General features: G+C 40.1%; 1 protein-coding gene across 3 annotated transcripts; it reads right to left on the bottom strand.

The window, feature by feature from the left end:
- Positions 1 to 1,740: 1,740 nt before the first annotated feature.
- Positions 1,741 to 14,230, bottom strand: ARRDC3 (arrestin domain containing 3). Of its 3 annotated transcripts, none has more exons than XR_005953961.1 (8): positions 13,735 to 14,230; positions 10,431 to 10,512; positions 7,854 to 8,001; positions 6,496 to 6,598; positions 5,859 to 6,115; positions 5,247 to 5,409; positions 4,297 to 4,489; positions 1,741 to 2,909 (listed from the first exon to the last, which is right to left on the bottom strand). XR_005953961.1 is itself a non-coding variant. In XM_041422248.1 (8 exons), exons 1-8 carry the CDS (start codon positions 14,012 to 14,014, stop codon positions 2,853 to 2,855), a joined length of 1,245 nt encoding a protein of 414 aa, XP_041278182.1. In that variant the 5' UTR covers positions 14,015 to 14,228; the 3' UTR covers positions 1,741 to 2,852. The 3 variants fall into 3 exon arrangements, 2 of the variants coding, with proteins under 2 accessions (XP_041278182.1, XP_041278183.1); XM_041422248.1 differs by having other exon boundaries at positions 4,297 to 4,451; positions 13,735 to 14,228; XM_041422249.1 differs by lacking the exons at positions 6,496 to 6,598; positions 7,854 to 8,001 and having other exon boundaries at positions 4,297 to 4,451; positions 13,735 to 13,875.
- Positions 14,231 to 23,204: the final 8,974 nt, after the last annotated feature.

Below are 23,204 nucleotides of genomic sequence, written 5' to 3'. Positions count from 1 at the left end.
ACAGATAGGATCCCGAAACTAGACTCCAGTAGTACTCAGTGGTATAGTTCTAGAAATAGTTTTTTTTCTATTTTTTGAGAAAGCAATATATGTTTTCCTGCAGCAAGTTCCTGTATTATGTGATACTTGGGGGTTTTTTATTTTACGCATAGATACAACATTTAAAACCCTTTTTTTTTACAAAAGTTTATTTTCCACAAGGAAGAGCAATAGGAAAAATTAAACTGTTTTCCACATACTGTTTTCTTAAAACAAGAGTCTACAAGGACATATTCAGCACCAAAACTAAAAACAAAAAAAAAAGTACGAACAGCCATAGAATATAGTCTATAAAGCAAACACTTAATATTGCACTTTGTTTCTCTAATGTTTGGATTTTACTTACTTTTCCCTAATTCAGATCAGAATTATCTATCAAATACCGGGTTTCAACTGTGAACCTCAAGTTTTATAATGCTGAGAACTGACCAATATTTGTGGGAGAGTAATGCCTCTGAGTAATTTAAACTGTAAGTCTTTATTTGATAAGCTTATACAATTATTCATTCTAATCACAAAGGCTGTAATGCCAAGTCAATTACTATGACATTGGTCGATCCTGCCTCATATGCGATTTTCCATTGTATTGTGCTAAGTACTTTAATGCTATGTATATCAGCAATTGTTCCCTAGTCTGTAAAAAGACAAAAAAAGGAAAAAAAAGTAAAACCACCAAATGCCCTTTTATACCAACAATCCCATCAGCATTAAAAATTGTCTGGTTGGAGAGGGTAGAGGGAAGGGACATCCACAAAATTGGCCTAGTAGCATCATCCAATTTCCCTCTTGCCAATATTCCCGCTCAAAGCCCAAGCCTTTTAACTGAATCACTTAAAACGCGACTCATTTGTATTTTATCACCCTGTTGTCATTTTTGAAACATGAATGATCTTTCATGTTCTCATAAAGGCCACTTATGGAAAAGCCTATTTTGTCGCATTTATGAAGCCTTAAAAACAAGGCAAAGGTTTTTAAAAACGAGCACCATGCAGAAACACCAGCCTCGTCTCTCCCACTCTCTTCAGAGCTTTTTTATTGCACAAGGAGACAGGTATTTGATGGATTAGATCTTGATTTGTTCAAATACTCAAGACCAGAACAGTGTCCCTTCGTCAGTGATCTGTGTTCCACAGTTTCTGAAGAGCAAAGTTGACTTCCATTGTACATCTCCAGCATCTAAGCACTGGTATTTGTTAGCACAGGTAATGGCTCCATTGCACTCTTCTCCCTGGGGCACACTCAAGGGCAAGTGCTCTTTCCATATGATTTTGTTGCATTCTGGATGAATACATGGTATAATTCAGAGTTCTGTTTGTTTTAAAGCTCTTGAGAGTGCCACAGAAAGACGCAGTTATCAAAGCACTTCCACCTAACTCATATTTAAGTATGGCTGGTAACACTGATCTTTCTTGCTTTAATTATACTTCTAATCTTGTACAGTATCATGAACCCTGAAGGTAATACAAAGTGCACAAACTGAGCTCTTAGCATAAAAGAAGCTTTTCCTGCAGTTTGAAATATACTTTCTACTAGACTCATCAGATACAGCATTTTTGGTGATTAAGTAGCTATATATAAAAATAAATTTACTTTCCCTTCCTATCTCTACTACTTGAGATATTGATCTGTCTGTGAATCTAGACAGTGTATGACCACTTCCTTTTAATAGTCTTTTGAGGAACAGCTGGTGTCTGCTGGTGCTGCTTTCATTTGTGCCTTTTTTTTTAAGAGCTTCACAACTTGAACATCTTTTTTTATAATGCAGAAATAGAAATGGGAATGAGGAGGATTTCATAACTTTTGTGTATGTCCTTATTCCAGATCTCCCTCTCAAATAAAGAACAAAAAACAAAACACAAACACAAAAAAAGAACTAATTCAACAGTGCAACATAAAAAACCAAATAGCATTCCAACAGTTTGGCAAGTGATAAGTTCACCTGAGATTAAGTGATTTTTAGGCAGTCTGTAACAAAATGCTGCGTTGCAATAATAGTAGAAAGGCAACAAATTCTTAAAAAAAATCAAGAAAGTATACAATCTTGACAAAGTCTATTAGTTTCTTTCTATTAACTCTTCACCCTCCCACCCTATCCCCATATCTGTTGCTTATCTACTACAGTAGGCTGCAAAACATACAGCAAGTAGGATTGGCTTGAAGGCATTTGATGTTTGTAAAATAAATCCACAGTAGGATCCAAGCTGAAGAGGTGATACATGATCAGCCTGCTAGGACAATTCTGAGCATGTGCATATGCAGGTAAAGTCCAGGCTACATTAAATTAAAAAAAGAAGAAAAGTCAGTGCATTTGTCGAAGTCTGTTGCTGTTGGGTTGTTTGTTTGTTTGTTTATTTTTGTCAAAGCTTTCTTTTGCTCCTTATTGTGCGGACCACAAGACATAAGAAAGGGGTAGCAACTGTCCGGCGTAAATGAGGAAAAGCTGTAGTGACACTGAACCGCACAATGTAAGCAATAAGCATGTGCAAATTTCCAAATTGTAAGAGGAAGCCAAACCTCTCTTAATGTGGTTTGGGTGTTTGGACACACATGACTGTAGGTTAGTAAGGCTGCTCCTAGTATGTGCCAGTATTTAAGAAGGAGGGGGGAAAGCTCAGTTCTTCAAGAATGTGGAGCAGTCCTACAATGTTACTGTAGGCTTCAAAGCATGATCACAGGTTGTTTTCATTTATTCACCACACAGGCAAGAGCAAACCCACTTTCTTTGAAAGTGTGTCTTCCACTATGATGCCTTGACCTTCAACACAACAGGTATGATTCCAAACCCAAGTCAAGTCAGCTTCTTACGGATTCTTTCAACGAGAAGGGCAAGATGGTCTGTCGTCTGTGGGATGATCTGGGTTCGGATCAATCTAAATAAAAGAGAAAAAACCACAACAACCCAAGGTATTTTTAGTACTGATTGCTAGAGAATAAAACAATCCAAACACCAAAATTTTTAAGTCCAAGACTGTCAGAGATAAATGCTATTCCCAATCTGAAAGTTACTCAGGTAACTGAAGTACCTCTAAAAATTAGATAAAACTTTGAATTGAAAATTACAAAGTATAGTAAAACATTTTAAACTGCACATTGACGGTAGCTTAAGAATAAGCACAAACATGTAATAAAAAATTTTAAAAAATCTGCTATAGTAGCACAAATGTTCTAAATTATTTATTGTGTAAGACACCACACCCATCACGTTAACATGCAGCTTAAAATCCGAAATTGATTTTGGAAGACATTTTACTTAAAATGGCACAAAATTATTAGTAAAAAGTTCTTCTACTTAATTTGTAAGTAATGAATTCTGAAAGACCCCATAAAATGTTTCAGAAGTTCATATGTACCACACAGCACCACATTTTCCTTTCAACAAAAGGAAGGTGATGAAGAAGAACATGGTCTCTAACCTAGGTCTCCAAAACTCAATAGGAAGTATAGTTTAAGTGGACACTATATAGTTTGGTCAGTTATTTTAAAAAGACATTTTTTAGAACAAAGGAAAAGCTGACTTCTAAATATTTAGAGTACCTAAAATGAAAAGCTCCAGAGTTGTATTCTAGGCTTATGTTATAGAAGAGACACAAAAAACATGCCATGCACCCATTCACTAGCAGATTAAGTACTTCAAGAGGAAAACAAACAATCATGAGTGGGTGGATCCAGGCAAGATTTAGCCAAAGGACACTACTGTATTTTGTCCTATACCACTATTTTTCCCTGAAAAATATGAGCATGGCTTTCGAAGGTTTTGAAGCCTGGACATGTGTCCCAGTTATTGAGTGACTTTCACAGAACTGAACTTGCAGACAGAAACATTTGAACTGTGCATTTAGAGAAACCTGAGCCAGAAAGAACACCTTTGAAGCTTCTCTGCATGGAAATTCTGAAAGTAATACATACAAAGAGCTAAAAATACAGAGTACTTTTAGAGCAGAGGTGAAAAACAGTTTGTTTTGCATCTATAGTCTGAAAACGTTGGTATTCATTAATGTCATATATAACTGCAATAATTTGCTGAGAGAGTGCAAAACGATTTTGGAATCTCTATGAAGCATTACAATAGTAAAGAATCCTGGAAATTTTTTGATGCAATTTATCTGCACTTTGCTAAAGCTAAGTTACCTTTTCACCTTTTCATATTTTTGCTTATTTGTCCTGGTTTTCACAAAGCAGAAACAGCTTCTTATGTTTATTCCACATGGCAGAATTCAAAGAAACAGTGTATTCATAATTATATTTTGAGGTACCTACTTCTGAATAGAGGGGTGGAGGAAGAAAACGAAATTCCTGGATGTATGCAAACAGTGGTCCTGGAAGCGCTCTCTCAAAGTCATCACAAACACCTAAGGGTGCAAGGCTGGACTGCCGTTGTTCCTCCGTAACCACTTCTGCATAGCTGGGAGGTGCTGCAGGGAAAAGGCACACGCAGTTCGAACAACAAGTTCTTATGCATGTCAAAACATATAACATGATAAATATTAAACTTTTATATTGTAAAATGCACCAGCATTTAGATATTACTTCTGTGACTTTTACACAGTTACTGAATGTGAAAAAGAGGGTAGGTTGCTATAGTTTATTTTACAACTATGCTCAAATCCAACAGCAGACTGACCATTGCTCATTGAGGCTTAATTATCACCTTCAGATTTAAAGCATACTCAGAATATCAAATTTCTGTTACAGGGAGGAATGACAGAACATTGCATTCCTCTGGACTGCATCATCAGTCTGGGATTTGTACATTAAAACCCCCATATGTTTATATGCAAGAGAAGCTACAGAACTTCTCCTTTGACAAAAGAGATTCCCACTGAAATGGATTACATTATGGTTTCACAATGTCTTGGCTATTAGGTATGATAAAGGTCACCTTAACTGCTACTCTGACAGGTTACACTGACTTACAACCAAGGATACACTTGGGATACTGGAGGCAGAATTAATTCTGCCCAGGTACAATGGCATTCTGTGCTTTCACTTGTACCAGCTTCCAAGCATCTGCATTCCACTGCTTGTGAGGAGAGAGGAAGGCAAAGAGGGGAACTCCATTCTTCTACAGAGAGCAAGCAGGTAGCAAGGAAACATCCTCAAAGGACCTTCTATGGACCTTATTATGAAGGATGTAATTTGTGTCTGTTTGCATGACAGCAATGAATAAAGCACACAAAAATCAAAACAGACTTGTTTTGTCAGGTTACCTTCTGGTCTTTCGGGCAGTGTCAGACCAAGCCAATTCATGTTCATGCTACACTGGCTGCTTACACTTGAAGTTCTGCTACCAAATGGGTGTAGAGGAATGGTGCCAATGACCAGTGGTAAGTTAAGGAATAAATCCATGGCGCCAGGAATATCCACATATACCTAAAGAACAATAAAAAAGTATAGATTAAAAATAGATTTGTGTGAGCACTTCTTAATTATTAGACTAAAATCTCCAGCCATGTAATTTTTCACAAGTGGCTGAAACTTCACTTTGATCATTTCAGAGCCAATGTCTCTATGGAGACAAATAGCCCTCCAAGACAAAGGCAGCTCTATACTCTTCACACAAGTCCTCACACGGAAATGTCACATACTCATAACACATTTCCTTAGAACGTGCAAGATTTAAACTGAATTTACTTATAGATTTCATTTGTGCCATTGTTATATATATTGTTATATATATATATATATATTCCTATATATAGGAAATATATGCTAGGCTATATATTTCTTCTGTAACTAGTTAGCGGTTCACAAAGCTTTATTAGCAATTTTGCAAGGAATCATGGAAACTACTCATGCTCCAATGAAACTATCCAACATACCATCAGTGAATACTCCACACGGATTATACTACAGTCAAGGATTGAAGGAGAAACAGGTGGAATTTTCAACTGTTTGCCATTCCAGGTTTCTGTTTTGCCAGATGACAAGGAATCCCCACGAAGGCTGGCAACAAGCTGTTTGACTTCCTTCATTTTCCCTTTGGCATAAAATGCCTGTGTTTGGTAAATGGCTGCCTTTGGCACCACCACACGGGAAGAGCAGTTCTCAATCTCAGCAAAGATCTGAATTGATTCACCTGAAAAAAAACCAGCATTTCATTTTTCCTATGTATTTGCAAGTCCGCTGAATTTGCCACATACTGTGTACTGTTATAAGACACTGGATGCTGCTAGCAATGCTCCACACTTTGAACAATATCCACTGATGTTAGCAGGAGTAAGGTCACCATGAGGTAAATCTAACAGAAAAATGCACAGGCCCAATAAAAGCAGATGGTCTTTAACAATATGGAGACAGAGCAAGCTAACAAAATCAGTTGTTTAAAATAGCAAATGAATGCAAACCAAAATGGTTAAGAATAGTTTAAGTATTTATTTTACATAACAGTCACTAAGTACACAGTGTCATTTTAAAAGGGAAGGAAAAACATTTCCTATAATTACTTCTGTTACGTACCTGGGGTGTAGCCCTTCCTTTCAATTTTGGCACTTAAGGATATTGGGCCTGAGGTACAAAACCAACAACAGAGAGTTTTTTCTTTTGTGCCTGCTTGGGGTGACTGCAATAAAAGAACAATATTTTCCATGTAATAGAGTGCTCCATGAGTCTTTTAATCTGTTCTAATCAACATCCAAAAATTTTATTATATACTTTCTATGAATTTTGATAAGCATATCTAGTTCTATTTAGAGGAAAAAACCTCAAGCAAATTGCACTACACAAACTGTAAACTTTATTCTAATTCCATACTCATTAACACTGCTTTTCTGCTACTTTCTGCTACACTTCATACTGCAGTTACACTTAAAACAAGTTTTTATACATAAATAAATTTAGCACAGCTTAAGGAAAGGCTTTATAACCTACATATCCCACCATATTGCTGAAGAACTTTTAATTTACCAGTAAACTAGAATGTCTATCTCTATGCAGTATAGTATTTCAGAAACAGTAACTAAGGTGAAGTCCTGTAAACCTTGACTCCTGCTATTTCCTGTTTCAAAATGTTCCTATTTCATCTGTATTAAACAGACTTTGTTATTTTACATGACACCAGGATTTAGGACTTGATTCAAAGCCCATTAAAGTCAAATGAAGTCTTTTTGATTTTAATGGAACTTATGCAAGGCCAATGTCCCCTTGCAAGTCTGATTTTTCACCCATACACACAAGAAACCTATTTCAATGGATTTTGAGAATTTTTTCCCCTCTCTATGGGGGGTGAATTTGAAGAAGAGTGGGGGGAGGGGGGCGGAGATGGAATTTAGACCTGATTGAATTCAAATCCTCATTGAAAGGAGCTGTGATACTGAAATTATTTTAATGAAATGACATTTCATTAAAAGATTATAGAGCATTGTGATAATTTCTCCCCATTGGTAGAAAACAATCCATATGAAAATGATCAATTATGTACACCAGTACATTATTTACTTTGCATTTTTAAGTTTGCAGTCTTTCACAATAATTCTTTTAAGTGTCACTGCTCTTTCTTCAGAATCAAAGAACAGTTCTCTCAAAATTTTCCTTCTTACTCACACTTAACAATTTTGTATTAATTGAAATTGACAAAACCATTTTACATATCTTAAAAGTAAAGCAACTCCAAGTACAGAAAAACCTAGCTTTCAAAATGCCAGTACTTACAGAGCTGCAGAACTAATGTAATACTTAGAAGATTGACTGTAACTAGGTATCGACTAAGTATCAGGTAATGTATTAGGTAAAATTAGATATGGATATCGTTTCAGTTATTAAACGTCATTATTTTTGTATGCCAGAAACAAAAAATGAATAATTCTGTCAATTCTTACCAGTAATGAAGGAGTGTTGATATCTATATGTTCAAAGACTGTAAATTCCTTCTTTAATTTTACTGGTAGAAACCAAGGCCTATGCAATTCGGCTTTCACCCAATAGCGCACACTGCCATGTCTGCCTTCGAATGAGGTAGCAAGTGGTCTGTGCAGGACACAAAGGTCAAAACTGAGTAAAGTCTTTCTGTCTAATAATGATACAATTGATCAAGTCAGTGATTAGTATATAGAACTGCATTTTTAATGCACTGTAGTACTTAATGTATAGTATCTCAGAAAAATTCAAGATTAAAGATGGGAGAAAAAATCATCTCCAATTTACCCTACTATAGTTTTTCATAGATTTTAGGAATCAATTGAAGAATTGTACTCGAAAATGCCAGGAGAGCACAGATTTTCTTTAAGCTTAAGAGGCCACTTCCACATCTAGGGTAAAGTATGCCCTTTTGACTACCAATTTAGAATTACCATTAGTATCAACCAATTATAGTTTTGGATATCACCTTTTGTAAGCAATTGTGTATTATTTACTTGGTCAGTAGCTCAACATCAGCATAATTTTAGCTGTAACTCAGCACTTCCATAGTTAGGCTCACCTTAACAGAGTAAATATTACAACATGGTGTTCTGAAGAGGGGCTATTTTGAGCACCTTCTAATCTTTCTCTACCTGATGAGACAGCTTAAAACATTTATAATACCTAAGAATGTACTCATACAGGCATATATGTATTTATATATACATATAAAATCATGAAGACTACTCTGAAATTTGTCAAATGAAGAAACCTATTTTAGAAGCTGGAGGAAAGATGATGCAGGTAGTTTTTCCAGACCAGTGAACATTGCCTTTTTTATTGCAGTACATAAAATGAAAGATAAAGTTTCCTTGAAGTTCAATTATTTCAAATTAACAGTAGTTTCTCTAACTTACTCTCTTTATTTTTGTAAGTATTTTCTTGCATTTTACTATGTTCTGAATACACCGATATATATATTAAAATAAAGTATTTGTAACATTTCCTATTTTCCACAGAGAGTAATACTAGCCATGCTAGGGCTTAACGAGAATTATTCTTTCAGTTACAGGTTTGGCTTCACTTGTGCACATTTGAAATGCTTAGTTTTTTCTCCTAATAATGCAATTAAAACTTTAGTTTCGTTCTGTCCCATATTCTGTAGAGGAAAAATCAGTAAGGATGATGCACATCTTTCCACTGTTGCTCTGAAGTTTAAGTCAGTTTTGGACATATTGTATGGACACAAAATAGCAAGTAAGTAGGCAGCATCAAAGTTCAGTCTTTTAACATCACTTTTTGTTTTTCCAGTATTATTAAAAACTGAGCTAATAGGCATTCTTTCATGGCACTTAGAAAGAACCAATAATATGACCAATGCTTGTTGTCTTTTGCTATCTCTCTGTTTCACTTCAAGCTAAACAATTCATGTTCATGTTTTTAATGTTTTGGGGTTGGGATTTTTTTTTTGTTGTTGTTTTTTTAAATGCCCCTTTAAACTCAAGGGAAAATCAGTTCTGGCCTTACTGTTGAGATTTTCACAGAATGCTAAATTGTCTTTAAAATCTCCAAGTTCACCAGTCTTCCCAGAAAATCTTACTGAAACAATGTAGAAGTTCTGTGCTGTTCACTTTGAAACTGTAGAAAGTTTGAAACTTTCAAAGTGTTTGCCATTTAAACATTCTGCTAAAACCTGCACCTCTAATAAAAAACCTTAATATTACGCAGTGAACTTATTCACTGGCTCATTTTTCATCCATACTCATACTCCCTCTCTTCCTGTGTACTTGATTTTACTGGAACTTGTAGTTTTAGCTCATTTCCGTATTTCCAACCCTACTACACCCAATCTTGCATCCACAGTGCCAACATTACATATTTCAGACAGGAGTGGGGCAACAATTTTTATCTTACCAGAACAAACTTTTGCTCTTACTCTTGCTTTGCCTTTGTTTTCTAAAACAAATGGGATTTGGTACGAAAATTATTCTTATTCTATCCACCCATTCTTAAGTTTGTTTCCATCCAGGCTTTCTGCATTAATAGCCATCCCTGGGTACATACATCCTATCTGAATAAGAACAACCTCCTCTTTTGTTGAAACCTAAGTAAACTAGCCACATCTGTTCCAGACTTGAGCCCAAACAATTCCGCTGTGATCTTATCTCTAGTTCTGCTGGTCTGCATAACTCCAGTAAATGGATGAGTTAGAAGGTATTTCAGCTACTCTGCAGGACTTCAGTGGCCGTTCAAATTCCTCTCCCTCCTTTTGGGAAGGGGTAATAGACTGGAATACCTAGTCAGTCAGACTTGGTAAAAAGGAAGTGAGCAACTGGGCAGCAGTGAGCTCCTTTTTTGTGGAAATTTTTTTCAGAAAAGATTGGGTATATCAGTGTAAAAGCAACCTCTTCCGTTTAAAGAGATTATGTTCTCTACTGCATGTTATGAGCACAATTCCTACTACCATTGAAAAGGTTTTCCCTCCACCCACAGCAGGAGTTTTGGTCAGGTGGGTGGGCAGTAGAGCCCTGCGTGCAGGACTGTGAGTGGGTACTTACGTCTGTGGAAGCTCGAAGCTGAATGCATATTCATGCCTTCCTGAATGGATGGTGTGAAGGCCTTCTTCTGAATTGTCATCGTCTAAAAGAGAAAAAAACCAACACGGTAATCCAGCTGCACACATGTTATACCTTGTGTGGGTTTCTCTTCCAGAAAAAAAACTAATTTGCTCAAACATTACAACACTCAAAGAATGTGACATCCCAGGAACAAGGGTCTCCAGTCCATTAGTTATTAACTCCTGGAATGCAGGGCCAACTCTGACTGACAGAAAGGTAGGCAAGACTGCCAGCTTCGCCTTAGAGAGAAGCAGAGGTTACTGTTTTAATATAATCCTGGCTCTGAACAGTGACACAGTTTCAACTGCTGCCATTTCAAGGCCTCCATTCAAGGTCTGTAAAGGAAATCATGCTGCTTTCCACTGCAGTTGCTAGTCAGAATGAACTAGAGCTGGCTTTTTACCAGCATTAACAGTATCAAGTCTGCTGCTTAAGATTAAATTTAGAAATTCAGCTTCTTTGTATCTCCTGCCTGGCAACAGCGTCCAGACATTAATCACACACACACAAAAAAACCCGTGTGAGAAAGGAGTAAGAGTATATGAGCAACACCCAGAAAGTACCCGACATACTCAGGGGCATAGAAAATGGCAAGTTGCCCAGTTAATACTATCGAGAGCTCAACCTTTAATTTCTTTAATAAATTAACTTGATCTTGCTCAGACAGAGCACAGATACTTTCTGGTTTTATGTCAGGAATGCCAACCATTGTTTAGGGTCACGATTATTTGTCCAGCTTCAAATGTCACAAGAAAATTGCAGCCTATTCTGACATCAAACCAGAAAAACACTGACTCGTTTAACATAAAAATTGAGTGAAAAATGACTGAGCACCTCGCAGATAAAACGGGTTGGAATGATAAAAGGGGTTATAGCGAGACAAAGTGAAAGGGAACAGCTTATGTGCGGCCCTCTGAAGCACTAATGGAGGCATGCAGAAGCGTTCTAAGTTTCTGCTGTCCTATAGAAGAGCCGATGCTCTACTTCCTGCAGCGCAAATAACGAAAATTTAAAAACAAATGAACAAAACAAGCAAAAAAAAAAAAAAAAACCAAAAAAAAACCCCACAAAAACCTCCTATCAGCGAGATGTGGAAACAAATACACCTTCAGCATGCAACTTTACTCAAGGTAGGTCAGGAAAATGTGCTGAAAAAGCGAGACGGTGTGCTTTTATACTGTTGATTTGCTTTTGGGGTTTTTAAAAATAAGTATGATTTATTTATTTTTGTTTAATTTTGCTCCGAGGGGGGCAGCGCTGCTTTCGGCGGTGGCTGCGCTACTCTCCGCCAGGCTCCCAGCCCCTTCCTGCCAGCTCAGCAGTCCCGCCACGCCGCGGTAAACAAGTGCTGAGCTGTCAATCAGCGCAGGCTGGAGCAGGAGCCGACCGGCCTGAACCGGCGCGCGCGGAGCGCCGCCAGCCTCGCCGTTCTCACACACTGCGTGCGCTGCGCCCGCCGGCTCCACACCGAGGGCGGACCCTTCCGCCACCCGCGCCAGGCCTAGACCGCTCAGGTGATGGGACCGGCGACAGCAGGCGGCAGAGACGAGACTCAGGGCAGAGCATCCCCCTGCCCTCTCTCTCTGAGGGGCTTTGCGCCGAGCCAGCGCCTCGGGGAGCGGCCCCAGCCCGCCGGGGGCAGGCAGCGAAACCGGCTCCCTCACCCCCGCCGCCAGCACTCCGCCAATCAGCGGCGGGCATCGCCTTAGCAACAGGGCAACAAACCACGTCCGGCCAATCAGGGGGCGGCGGGGGGCGCGGCCGGCCCGCGGGTCGGCGCTCGGGGCAGTCATTGAAATGCGGCCGCCGGCAGTGGCTCCGCGAGGCCCCTGTCCCACCCGCTCCCACGCGTGCTCCCCCCGCCACGGGCAGCTCCTGCGTGGCTGCAGATTCCCGTCGCCAAGTTCTTGGAACCAGCTCTTGGTCCAGAGGTGCGGGAAGTCACGCTCGGGTGAGTGATTTCTGAGGCGGTGTCAGGAGACGGGTGGGAGCCGCAAGTCCCCTCGTTAGCGCTGTGTGCGCGAGACATGAAGCAAATAAAAAAAGTCCCGAGTTCTGCAACAGATTTGGTCTCGGGAATACTGTATGAAGGGCTCCGTGCCGCCCGGAGTTGTTCAAAAATTACATTTATTATTTTTTTCCGGAAAGAACGAGACATATCGCATCGCTGCAGTGTATAGGATGCATATTCGGGGGGGGAAAAAGGGGGGGGGGGTGACAAGCAGCACAAAAAATTACATAACCGGTTTTTAACATTATTTTCTTGCGCTGGGGAATTAAGTCATCGCCACCACCTGACGCGCGCGGCCAATCTGCGCGGAGCGGGCGGCCCACCCCCCTCCTCCAAAGCCGGTCCCAAACAGGATTGAACCGCTTCGAACAAAGGCTGCGAAGTTCGGAGGAAAAAGAAAAAAACACAGAAAACCCCCGGACCCAGGCGCTTCCACCCCGCCCCGGGGAAGGGGTCTGCGCTTCGTGGGAACACCACGGCGACTCGAGTGGGAAGTGGGGAGCAGGAGGTCCTCATCTCCCCAGTTTTGGGAGAGATGCTTCCATTACGCAACACCACTTCCCCCCTCTCTCTCCTCCCCCTCCTTCTGCTTCTCATCAAGGGCTTTTCGGACACACCTTTATATCGGGGTGACCCCCAATGCCGAGCGGTGTGTAGGGGCAGCCCAAGGAAATTAAATCTTTTTACGAGGGCGAGGGTAATACTGAAATGAGGAAAAAATTACACGTGGGGTGGTGCTATATCAAAATAAGCCAGGGAGACTCTTTTTATCTGCCAATAATCAGCCATCGTGAAAAATTCATTGTATTATCACCCCAACAGCATCAGCAGAACCCCGCACGTATCAAAAAGTACGATTTTTACGCTTTCATTACGTTTCAATTAAGATTCTGCCAATTAAGTCTGCTGCCTATCTGGCTGTGATTTTACAGCTGTTTTATCCCACGGAACGGCAAATCCTACTAAATATCACAGGGAAAAAAATAGAAAAAAAATTAGAACACTCGGGAAAAAAAACTTATTAACATATGGCCGTACTGAAGGGTAAGTAGTTCAAAGAGAGTCCTCCTCCTGCTTGCAGGTACTTTGCAAATGCATCTCCCATATGTAACTCCATCGCCAAGATACGACCCTGGCCATGTCCTGCTCTCCAGGGCTAAACCGGTGTGACACAAAGATGCATGCTTTTTTTCCATAATAAAATAAAGCATCACAGTTAAGGGCAGCCCTTACCTCTCTCATGGCCGATCAGGATGTCTTTATGGTTGAAATATTCCACTTCTTCGGTGTAGTTCTGTGTATAGGCAGTGTTGGATCCAGCATTCCTCGATTCAGTCCAACGTACTTTAGCGTGTCCCCTCGCATGGATTTTAAGGGATTTCACTCTAATTTCCCCAGTTACTTCTAGACTGACCCTTCCTGAGACTGTATCCCCGCTAGAGTACACAGGGACGTTGCTGTCATTCAGACAGTCAAAGCTTATCGTCAGACTCTTCACCTTCCCCAGCACCATGGTTTTATAGCAAAGTGTACAAAAATAGATTGTAAGAAAAAAAAAAAGGGGGGGGGGGAACCCAAAAACAACCAACCCCGAGCCCCTGGGGCACAGGGGTGCGGCGGCGCGGACCCTACAGGCGGCTCATGGGGGCGGCGGGGAGCCCCGGCCCGGCCCGGCGCGGCGCGGGCGGCGCTGGTGCCGACTCGACGTGTCCCCACAAAGGCGCTGCCGTGCCGCCGCCGGCCCCGCCTTATAAGCCGTGTGACAAACAAGCGCGAACGCGCATGCGCCGCCCCGCCCTGGCAGCGCCGCCTTCGGAAAGCCGCGGGGGGGCAGCGGGCTTTGTGCGCGCTGCTGGCCGGCCGGGCGGGCCGGCTCCGCGCAGGTGGGTGCTCTCTTACTGCAGCCGGCGGCCCCAAGGAAGATGGCAGCATTCCAGCTTCTACGAGCATTCCAGCTTCTTTCATTTTCAATGAAAGTTGTGCTTCGCTTAAGAGACCTTTTTCTGAAACTGGCAAATTATCTCGTCTCTTGGTCATTGGGTTTTGGGTTTGTTTCGTTGGCTTTGGCTTCGTCTTTGGTTGGTTGGTAGGATTTTGCTGCTTTGGGCGTTTTTTTGCGTTTGTTTGATTAGGTTTGGTTGGGTTTTTTTGTTTTTTTTGGGTAGGTTTTTTTTGGTTGGGTTTTTTTTTTTTTTTTTGGTTTTTTTTTTTGTTTTTTTTTTTTTTTTTTCCCCCCCCCCCCCCCCGTGTGTGTGTGTCTAAAGATAGGAAAGAAGTGAGAAAAGCTTGATAGGAAATTATACAAAAACATAGCAAGAAATACGAAGCAGTCCTGGCTTTCAGGTAGTATGTATTGTACTGTGTGCGAATCGTCTCTGTAAACTTTTGAAAATAAGTACTGATTCATCTGAATTTAACTATTGCAGAATCAATTAGTGCCCCAGTAATACAAACTACATTGCTGCAAATCCCCCTGGAATCCTCCAAATGTTGGTTTGGTTTTTTTTTTTTCATTATTATTACTTTGGTAGTTCTATTTCTCTGGTAAATGCTTTGGGTTTGGTTATTTAATACTATGTTAGCTAATTTTTACACACTTCCACGGTGACAAAATATTTTCAGTGAGAAGTATGATGCTGGTGGATGACATCGCCCAAGACACTGTGCTTTGGGGAGACTAAACTGAAATACTAACGTTTCATGCCAACAGTTTGAAAGTGTTTGCCTATTCTTGCTGGGTTTTCTCAAGTAAAAGAAGTCATATTTTCTTTGGCCTGGTGGATATTCTCTTGTGTTTTTTGTGGCCAAATGGGTTGAAGTCTTGTGGGTGAATTAGAACTTTCTGTGCTTTTGCACCATCTTGTGGTAAGCATTCATACTTTCTTAGCTCATAGAATCATTGAGGCTGGAAAAGACCTTCAAAATCCTGAAGTCCAACCATAAAAAGAATACTTGCAAGAGAAGCAGAGGTGATTTGATTCCTCTTCTGACAGTGCTTTTCCTTTTCCTCTCATGCCTTCAGACTCAGGTGGTCTCTTACATGTGTTTGTTTGCACATTTTTCTTCTGTAATTTAAAAGATAATGGTGTATTTCATGAGTCGTAAAAGCCACAATTCTATGGTCTCCAGTTGCTATAGGACTTGAGAAAACTGGCAGCCAGGTGGGATACAGCTTTCATCCGCAGGGCTTGGGTCATATCTCCTGTCCTGCCAATTCTGGGCTAGTTCTTAATGTTCACCTGCCCAAGGACAAATCTGCAGACATGAGAAAGAGCAATTGCATTTTCCAGGAAGCTGAAGATAGATATCTATTATTCTAGTGGATATTCATCTGGATTTTAATTTTTTAAAAAATCTAAATGGGTAAGGAAGAGAATCATCATGCATAGTTGGGGTACATGCAGTGTGTTTTGTATACTGCTTGCATTTGCCTATTCCAGAGTTGTTGAAGGATACAATACTTTGCTAAGTTGCAGCAAATCATCCCCTGTATATACCCTGCAGACCTCATAGCCATGTCTTACCCCCCCTTTCACTATACACCAGTCATCTCCTAGATCACCATAGATTTGTGTATGGTGATTTAAATCTGGACCACTGAAAAGGCTGGCATGATTTAATTAATCATGTGTTAAGCATACTAAACTTGAGATTGACAGTTCTGCAGAAGAATCTATGTATGTGTATGTATGCATTTCCCACATCCTTCCAAAAGTCACACATATGCATTTAGCTTCTGCTGCTCTTTTTAATACTTCTCATAGTGTATTCATTTTACTTTTGTGTTCCTAAAGTATACGCTTCATGCCACCATGTGGTAAAGGTGCTGAAGTTTTGCCTTTCACCAGTCTCTGGTCTCTGCATTTCTGCAAAACTGATATTTTTCTGTGAAGCCTTTTTGTCAGAATCAAAAAAACTCAAAATGAAAAAATAATGTAAAAGCTTAATTTGGTTTTATTTAAATGGAGAACATACTACTAGGTTTAGCCAGAAATATTTAGCAGGGTTTTTTGTCAGATGTTTAGTTAACCAAATATTAGTTATTTTTTGGGATTCAAGTTTTTGTATTTGTCAGATGTGCTTATCTTCTAGTTAAACATTAAAAGTTTTATAGATCCTGACACAGGATTTTAAAAATTGGTTGCAAAGATGATTAGATCTTACCATCTTAGATCAACAATAGGCAGTGAAGACTTTGTACAAACGTGAAATTTCGGGAGCCTTCACTAACCTTTTACAGGCCTTATGCACAATGCAGTCCTCAAAAATTCTCATAAAGTTTTTTAAAAAATATTTGTTTAATTAATTAATCCAGTTTGGTTTTTTGGTTTTTTTTTTTTTTTTTTTTTTTTAACTAGCAAAATTCATGATGCTCTCTGCCATTGGAGTCAGTAGCTCCAAGGAAGACGGCAATATTATAGCCTCCATGCAGGCATAAAGATTTTACCTCACATTACAAACCCTTTATTGAAACGGGCAAGCTTTCCCTTGTTTGTCATTTTTTTTCTTTTTTTTTTTTTTCTTGGAACTTTTAAAATTATTTCTCCTTTTAAAATTATCATATTAAAAAAAAAATTTAAATTTGTTGTGTGCCTAGTTTTGCACATTTGTGCATGCCTAGAATTCTCCATGTGACAACCTTCATGTGACCTAATGGTACATTCATGCTGAAGACCATTCAAAATCCAGAGGTTAGGTCCATTTAGCATCTTCAGCTAATCAGTCTTCTCACTGTGCACTGATAAATCTGCAAGGGTGAGTGTAATGTACAATGATCTTGACAACAGTCATTATGTTTTTCTAAAAGCAGCTTTTCCCAGAAAAGCTTGGAATGTTCTCCTGACTCATTAGTGAACTAGTTAGTAGGAAGATCCAGGCTTTGATCTCATCTTCTTGCAGACCATCCTGGTTTGAGACTAGGTCTGGTTTTTGTGGAGACAGTGTTTGCCCTCTCTGTGAAGCTGTTTCTTTGTACATCAGAGAATGGGCTAGAGTGAGTGTCAGAATAGAAGCTATGTGTTTTCTGAAGGTTAACATGCCCTTATCAAAGGCACAATCCTGAAAAGTAAACACATGCTTCAGGATGGTTTCTGTATTTTGTGCAGTGAATGAATGAAAAATGTAAAATATCTGCCTAATGAACTCATTTCAGTTCATCCTTGTTGTGTCTGATCCCAAATCCATTCATAAAAATAAGAGAAGTAAAATTTGCCCTCATCATACCTGTTGTGAGTCTACGTTTGTGAAATATGGTTACATTAAAATATAGAGTGGTGAGATAAAAATGTTGATTTATGATACTGTAGATGTGTGTACTGAGGAACTGTTTCCAAAACTCCTGAATTCAGAAGGATGTCTGCAGACCTTCCTTTTGAACTATGTTCACTGGAACAGTTGTTCAGCTGTCAGAGTTGTAGAAAGAAGAGAAAATTTTGCTAAATAGGCTTCCTTTGGGCTTGTTTTTTTTAATGGAGAAATCATCAGTGATGGAAAGAAACTTGGAGTTTGTGAAACTGTTTCCTGGATTTGAAATATACAGGATTGGGAGCAGCTTTTTCTGGTATTCTCTGTATCCTTGGGTAATAGCATTTATTATTGTGAAAGAATGTGCTGTATTTCTGATGATTCTGCTTTCAGAAGACACGTACTGTAAAAAAAGGTATTCAGTCTCAAAACTCAAATGTTGTGTGAAATGTTTATTAGTTTGGGGTTTTTTTTCCTTTAAAATATTTTTGACTAAGTTGAGTTCTGAGATGTATTTGTTATTAAAATCAGAGTGTCGTATAATTATTAATTATGTTTAACTGAATGTTTGGTTTGAAAAATAACTGCTAGTGCTATTAAACTGAGAAAACAGTTAAACACACACTTGAAGCAATCTCTCCTGGTCAGCATCCCCAAAGGACAAGTTTATGGTTGCAATCAGTATTATCCAAACATGCGCTTCAGAAGTTACGATGGACAGTTGAACAAAGAACAGAGGTAAACACATTTTGAAGGTATGTGGCAATGATCTGCACTGGATTTGGTTGTCCCTGTTATTACTCTCTGCTCCCCTTAAGGCTTTTCCCCCTTCTTGCCTTGCAGCTACTTTATCTGTAGGCTTCTCCCAAGTCCTTTACCTTGTGCCAAAAGGGCTGGCACTGTGACTAAGCTGAGGAGTGTGCCTAAGCCAGTCTTGAACTGATTCAAAGCCATTCAGTATTCTGCAGTGTTGAACTTTGGGCAGATAGCAGATGCCCACCAAAGACACTCTATCACTCCTCAGATGGACGAAAATCTCACAGGTGAATGTAAGGACAAAGAGACATCACACACTAATTACTGTATCAGGCAAAACAGGCTTGATTTGAGAAAGCATCTCTGCTGTTTCTTCTTCCTTAGTGAGGACTCCTTATGGTCTTCCCTTCACTGGAAGGGTCTTTCTCATGGGAGACAGTCCTCAATAAGCTTCTCCAACATAAGTCCTCAGGAGCTCCAGTTCTTCATGAACTGCTCCAGTGTGTGTCTTTTCCACTGGGTCAGTCCTTCAGGAACAGGCTGCTCCAGTGCAGGTCCCCAGTGGGGTCACAAGTTGACTTGGGTTGCAAATGCAAGATATGGCCAGGGGAGTGTATTCCATTACCATCTGTTAGAGCTGGGACAGTTATCTTCTCTTAATTGGGCCACCTGTTAAAACTAGGTGGGGCAGTTTTCTTTATCTCTTCCAGGATCCATCCTCCCTCAGGGGATACATCTGTTAATGGGCCATTGAGTCTCACTTCCTGAGCCCATTGTGAGGTGTTCTGCCCAGGGGGAGGAGCCAAGTGTTCCTACCTAGATATTGTCTGAGATTTGGAACACCATAAGCAGCTTTTTTTCCCACTGGATTCCCAGAAGAGCACCTTTCTCTTCCACTGGATTCCCAGAGGAAGACCAGTTCCATCTACACCACTGCTGGACCTTCAGAGGAAAACTACACCCTTTTACAGGATCACTGCTCCAACAGAACCACATGTGTCACTCCAGGAGGACTGCAGTCACCATTTAATCAGACTGCTACCAACACCCTGACCCACAGGGTGTCAGGTCATATTCTGACTCTCAGTGTTGTTTTGTATTACTGCATTTTTATTTTAATTTTTCCTGATAAAGAATTGTTATTCCTGCTCACATATCTTTGCCTGAGTGCCCCTTAATTATAATCATTCAGAGGGAGGGGGTTTACATTTTCCATTTCAAGGGAGGCTCCTGCCTTCCTTAGCAGACACCTGTCTTTCAAACCAAAACACAAGTCCTTCCAGCAAAGGGACTCCGGCATTGGCTCCTTTCTCTGTAGGTCCACCGACCTTGTTAGGAGCCTTCTCCAGTGCAGGTTTTCCACAGGGTCACAGCCTCCTTTGGTCACACCCCTACTCTGCTGTGCACCTCCACGGACTGTGGGGCAGCTGTCTGTCTCATCATGTTCTTCATCACAGGATAGAGGGAAATCTCTGCACCAGTGTCAGGAGCAGGCAGAGCCTTTTATTTCTTCACAGACCTTGGTTTCTGCAGAGCAGTTTCTCTCTCAGATTTTTATTCCTCTCCCTAGCTGTAGTTGCTATTGCAGTTTGTTCCCCTTGAATACATTATCTCAGAGGCAGCATGATTATTACTGATAGGCTTGACCTTGGTCAGTGGCAGGAGCCAGGTGGCATTTAGGCCCATTGCATAGCTGTAGAGCCTCCATACCTGGCTCAGGCACATGGCCGTGTTTAAAAACATGGGATGGTCACTGCCTTTGTAAAGATGAGGAAATGCAAGATTATGAAATCCAAATGACCTAGGAATCATTGAGCTACAAAATAAAAGTAGGCCACTAACTATACTGGGAGCCTAGGAGCAAAACATGTTACACAGCTTTTCTGATGAAGTTTGACCATGTCCTGCCAGAGGAAGAAGAACTTGGCATTCGGCTTAGGTTGCAGTGGTACTGAGGAACATGTTCTCATTACACTTCTGCATCCCCTCTTTTCATGTTTATCTCTCCTTCTTACTAGCAGTTTGCAGAGAAATCCTGTGATATTTGTGGCTATATGAAGTCCCTTTCTTGTGCAAAATGTGTATTTTTGTTGCAAGATCTTTCTAATATGACATTGGCTCCGTTGGTCAGAGTGTGGTGCTAATAATGCCAAGATAGTGGGTTTGATCCTCATATGGGCCATTAGCTTAAGAGTTGGTGTCACTGTTTAGTAAGAAATGACAAAGAGTCAATCAGAAAGCTGAGTGGCATAAGCGCACATCTTTACTCGGAACTGCTTCTTTTATACACTGATCTGATACAGGTGAACCTGACTGGTCATTTAATCAACACATTTCACCTGAATGGCAAATTAACAAGATGCCCATTTGTAAACAATCTTATGACAATAACAAGAAAACAGATATTAGGAAAACAACACCTGCAGGTTGTTTTTAATAATTAGATATCATTGTTTATCTCCAACTCCCTAAAATATCCCAGGCCGATTCTGGGAAAACTTATCAAGTTTTTGTGCTCCCTGACCAGGCTGTCACATTCACAAGTTGGAGTCAATTATTCTTCTGTGTTCCCTACAACTCACACTATTCTGTCATTTCTGTGATCCAGCAAAAACACTAGAAGATTTAAATATTTGAAATGAAGTTTTCTAATAAAACTAAGAAATTTTTTCCTAATACTTTCTTTTGGTTTATCAAAAGTTACGCTTTAGTGCTATATTTCAAAATGGTAAGGTATATACTGTGATTTTTATATCTAGAAATAAAGTTATTCTTTTTACTAAGCAAGGGTTGTTGGAGAGCTGAGATCTTTTATTAGACTAATTTGTAGTCTGGAAAAAGAACAGACCAGCATTCAGTACATCAGCTCTTCCTTAGCTTGGTTTCCAACCTATATTAGAGCAGTATTTTTAGAAATAAAATGACTGAAGCAAGATGAGTTCTGTTTCAGGCTATCTCTTTTACTTTATTTTTCTGAGCTAAACTAATAAGCACATCTAACCTGCCTTAGTGAGATAAGCACTTCAGCAACAAGAAAGATTGAAATACAGATGGTATAGCCATGCTTCTCACTTTATTCCTGTTCCCTTAAACAAAGTGGAAGCAACACCTCTCTCCTTTTTGCTGGTGTGCTGTTAAAAGATGAGGACATGGGCATTTTTTCACTCAGGAGCTGTGTGGGGGGTCGTTTACATGGCATGCAGAGATATGCAGAGTACTCACTACTTCAAGTCAGCCTTCATGCCCAGACCAAAACCAAAATTTCAGGAGGAGTGACAGCAGGTGTGAAGGTGCTAAAACACAACAGGACAGTGCAAGGTGGTCTACTGATTGTTTTAAGAATGTTTAGTGTCGGATCCTTTTCCATTCACAGGGCAAAATTTCTTCTTAATATCCAATCTAAACCTACCCTATGTCAGTTTGAAGCCTATCAATACATGCCTATGTCAAAAGACCCTTTTTCCTTATTCCAGCAAATTAGAATTCAGACACTGAGTGTTTGTTGGCTACCAACCAACTCATGGGACAGAAGCTGAAAACATATCACAATTATGCTGTGATGGCATTCTGTTTGTATGACTTGAATGTCTATGGGCACGTGTCAGATCTGTTGGGGACAATTTGCAAGGCAAGGCTACTCCTCTGCTGTATTCATAGCAAATGTCTGGCAGATGACAGCACTTCATCAGTGCTTTCCACACAGGAGGCAGCCCCTGGCAGTGTGCTGCGTGTTCATGGGGTTCAGGCATCACTGTGCAGTGATGCACAGTATGGTCCACAGAAGGGACTTTTGCATGCTGTATGCATGCTGTATACATATATATGTTTGTAGGCTATGGTAGTTGACAAAATTACTTCTGGGTTCCTCTCAGGTGTTCTGTTTTTAAAAAGCAAGAGACCAGCCTTTATAGTACTTTGGAGGGTTTCATAAGGTTGCTTTTTTGTTTTATTTTATGGGGTATTTTTTTCATTTTTTGCATATGTGTGGGATTCTTTTCATATAAGGATCATATAACAATAGGAGAGGGTCTAGGCAGACAAGTAAAATTGCAACAAATGTCATTAGTGCAGCAGTATTTGTATAATTCCATTTGTGTGATAAAATGTGTGTGCAACTCATCTTTTCTTGAAACCTGATATGCCAGAAAATGCCTTTAATTCTTTTCCCCCCAACCTGTCTAAAATGTTCCTCTTTCCAGGTTTTGGATCCAAAGCAAGCAGATTCATTTCCCTGCTGCATCAACTCAGCAGTTATGCATCAGCAAGAAAAGACTTCCTGCTGTCTTCAGGATGATTTGTGGGCTACCACAGATAGCTGGGGATGCAGAGTAAGATTGCTTAGTAGTCTCATTCACAGATGTTTGCTTCCCCATACATGCTGTGTTTGAACCTAGCAGAGATGCCTGGATTCAATTTTGGAACTAGGCATTTAAAAGAAACATGTAGTTAGAATTTCTCTCTGCTTTTCCAGGGAGCAGACTGCTGAATTGGTGTACAGAAAGTCCTGCCTGGGTTACAGCAGCAACAAAAAGGGCTAAGGCTTCTTCCATAACCTCTTGTCTTTCTGCTGCTACAAGGACATTATCCACATAAATAGGAGGACTTCAGTAATTTTCTGATGAATGGGACTGAGGACCCTTGCAATAAGCCACTTAAAAACAGTAGGGCCATTTTTCAATCCTTGTGGTATTTCTCAGTGATAT

This window comes from Onychostruthus taczanowskii, unplaced genomic scaffold, assembly GCF_017590055.1.
Source record: "Onychostruthus taczanowskii isolate IOZ18803 unplaced genomic scaffold, ASM1759005v1 scaffold72, whole genome shotgun sequence".
In the NCBI taxonomy this organism is placed as follows: domain Eukaryota; kingdom Metazoa; phylum Chordata; class Aves; order Passeriformes; family Passeridae; genus Onychostruthus; species Onychostruthus taczanowskii.
The sequence above is the reverse complement of the archived record's forward strand: the minus strand, read 5'-3'. Positions and strand labels throughout refer to the sequence as shown.

Coding starts and splice junctions, on each gene's coding strand:
- ARRDC3 (XM_041422248.1), bottom strand. CDS start 14,014: ATGGTGCTGGGGAAGGTGAAGAGTCTGACGATAAGCTTTGACTGTCTG. Junction 10,513..13,734: donor CCTGATCGGCCATGAGAGAG/GTAAGGGCTGCC, acceptor TTTCTCTTTTAG/ACGATGACAATTCAGAAGAA. Junction 4,452..5,246: donor ACTGCCCGAAAGACCAGAAG/GTAACCTGACAA, acceptor TTTTCCCTGCAG/CACCTCCCAGCTATGCAGAA.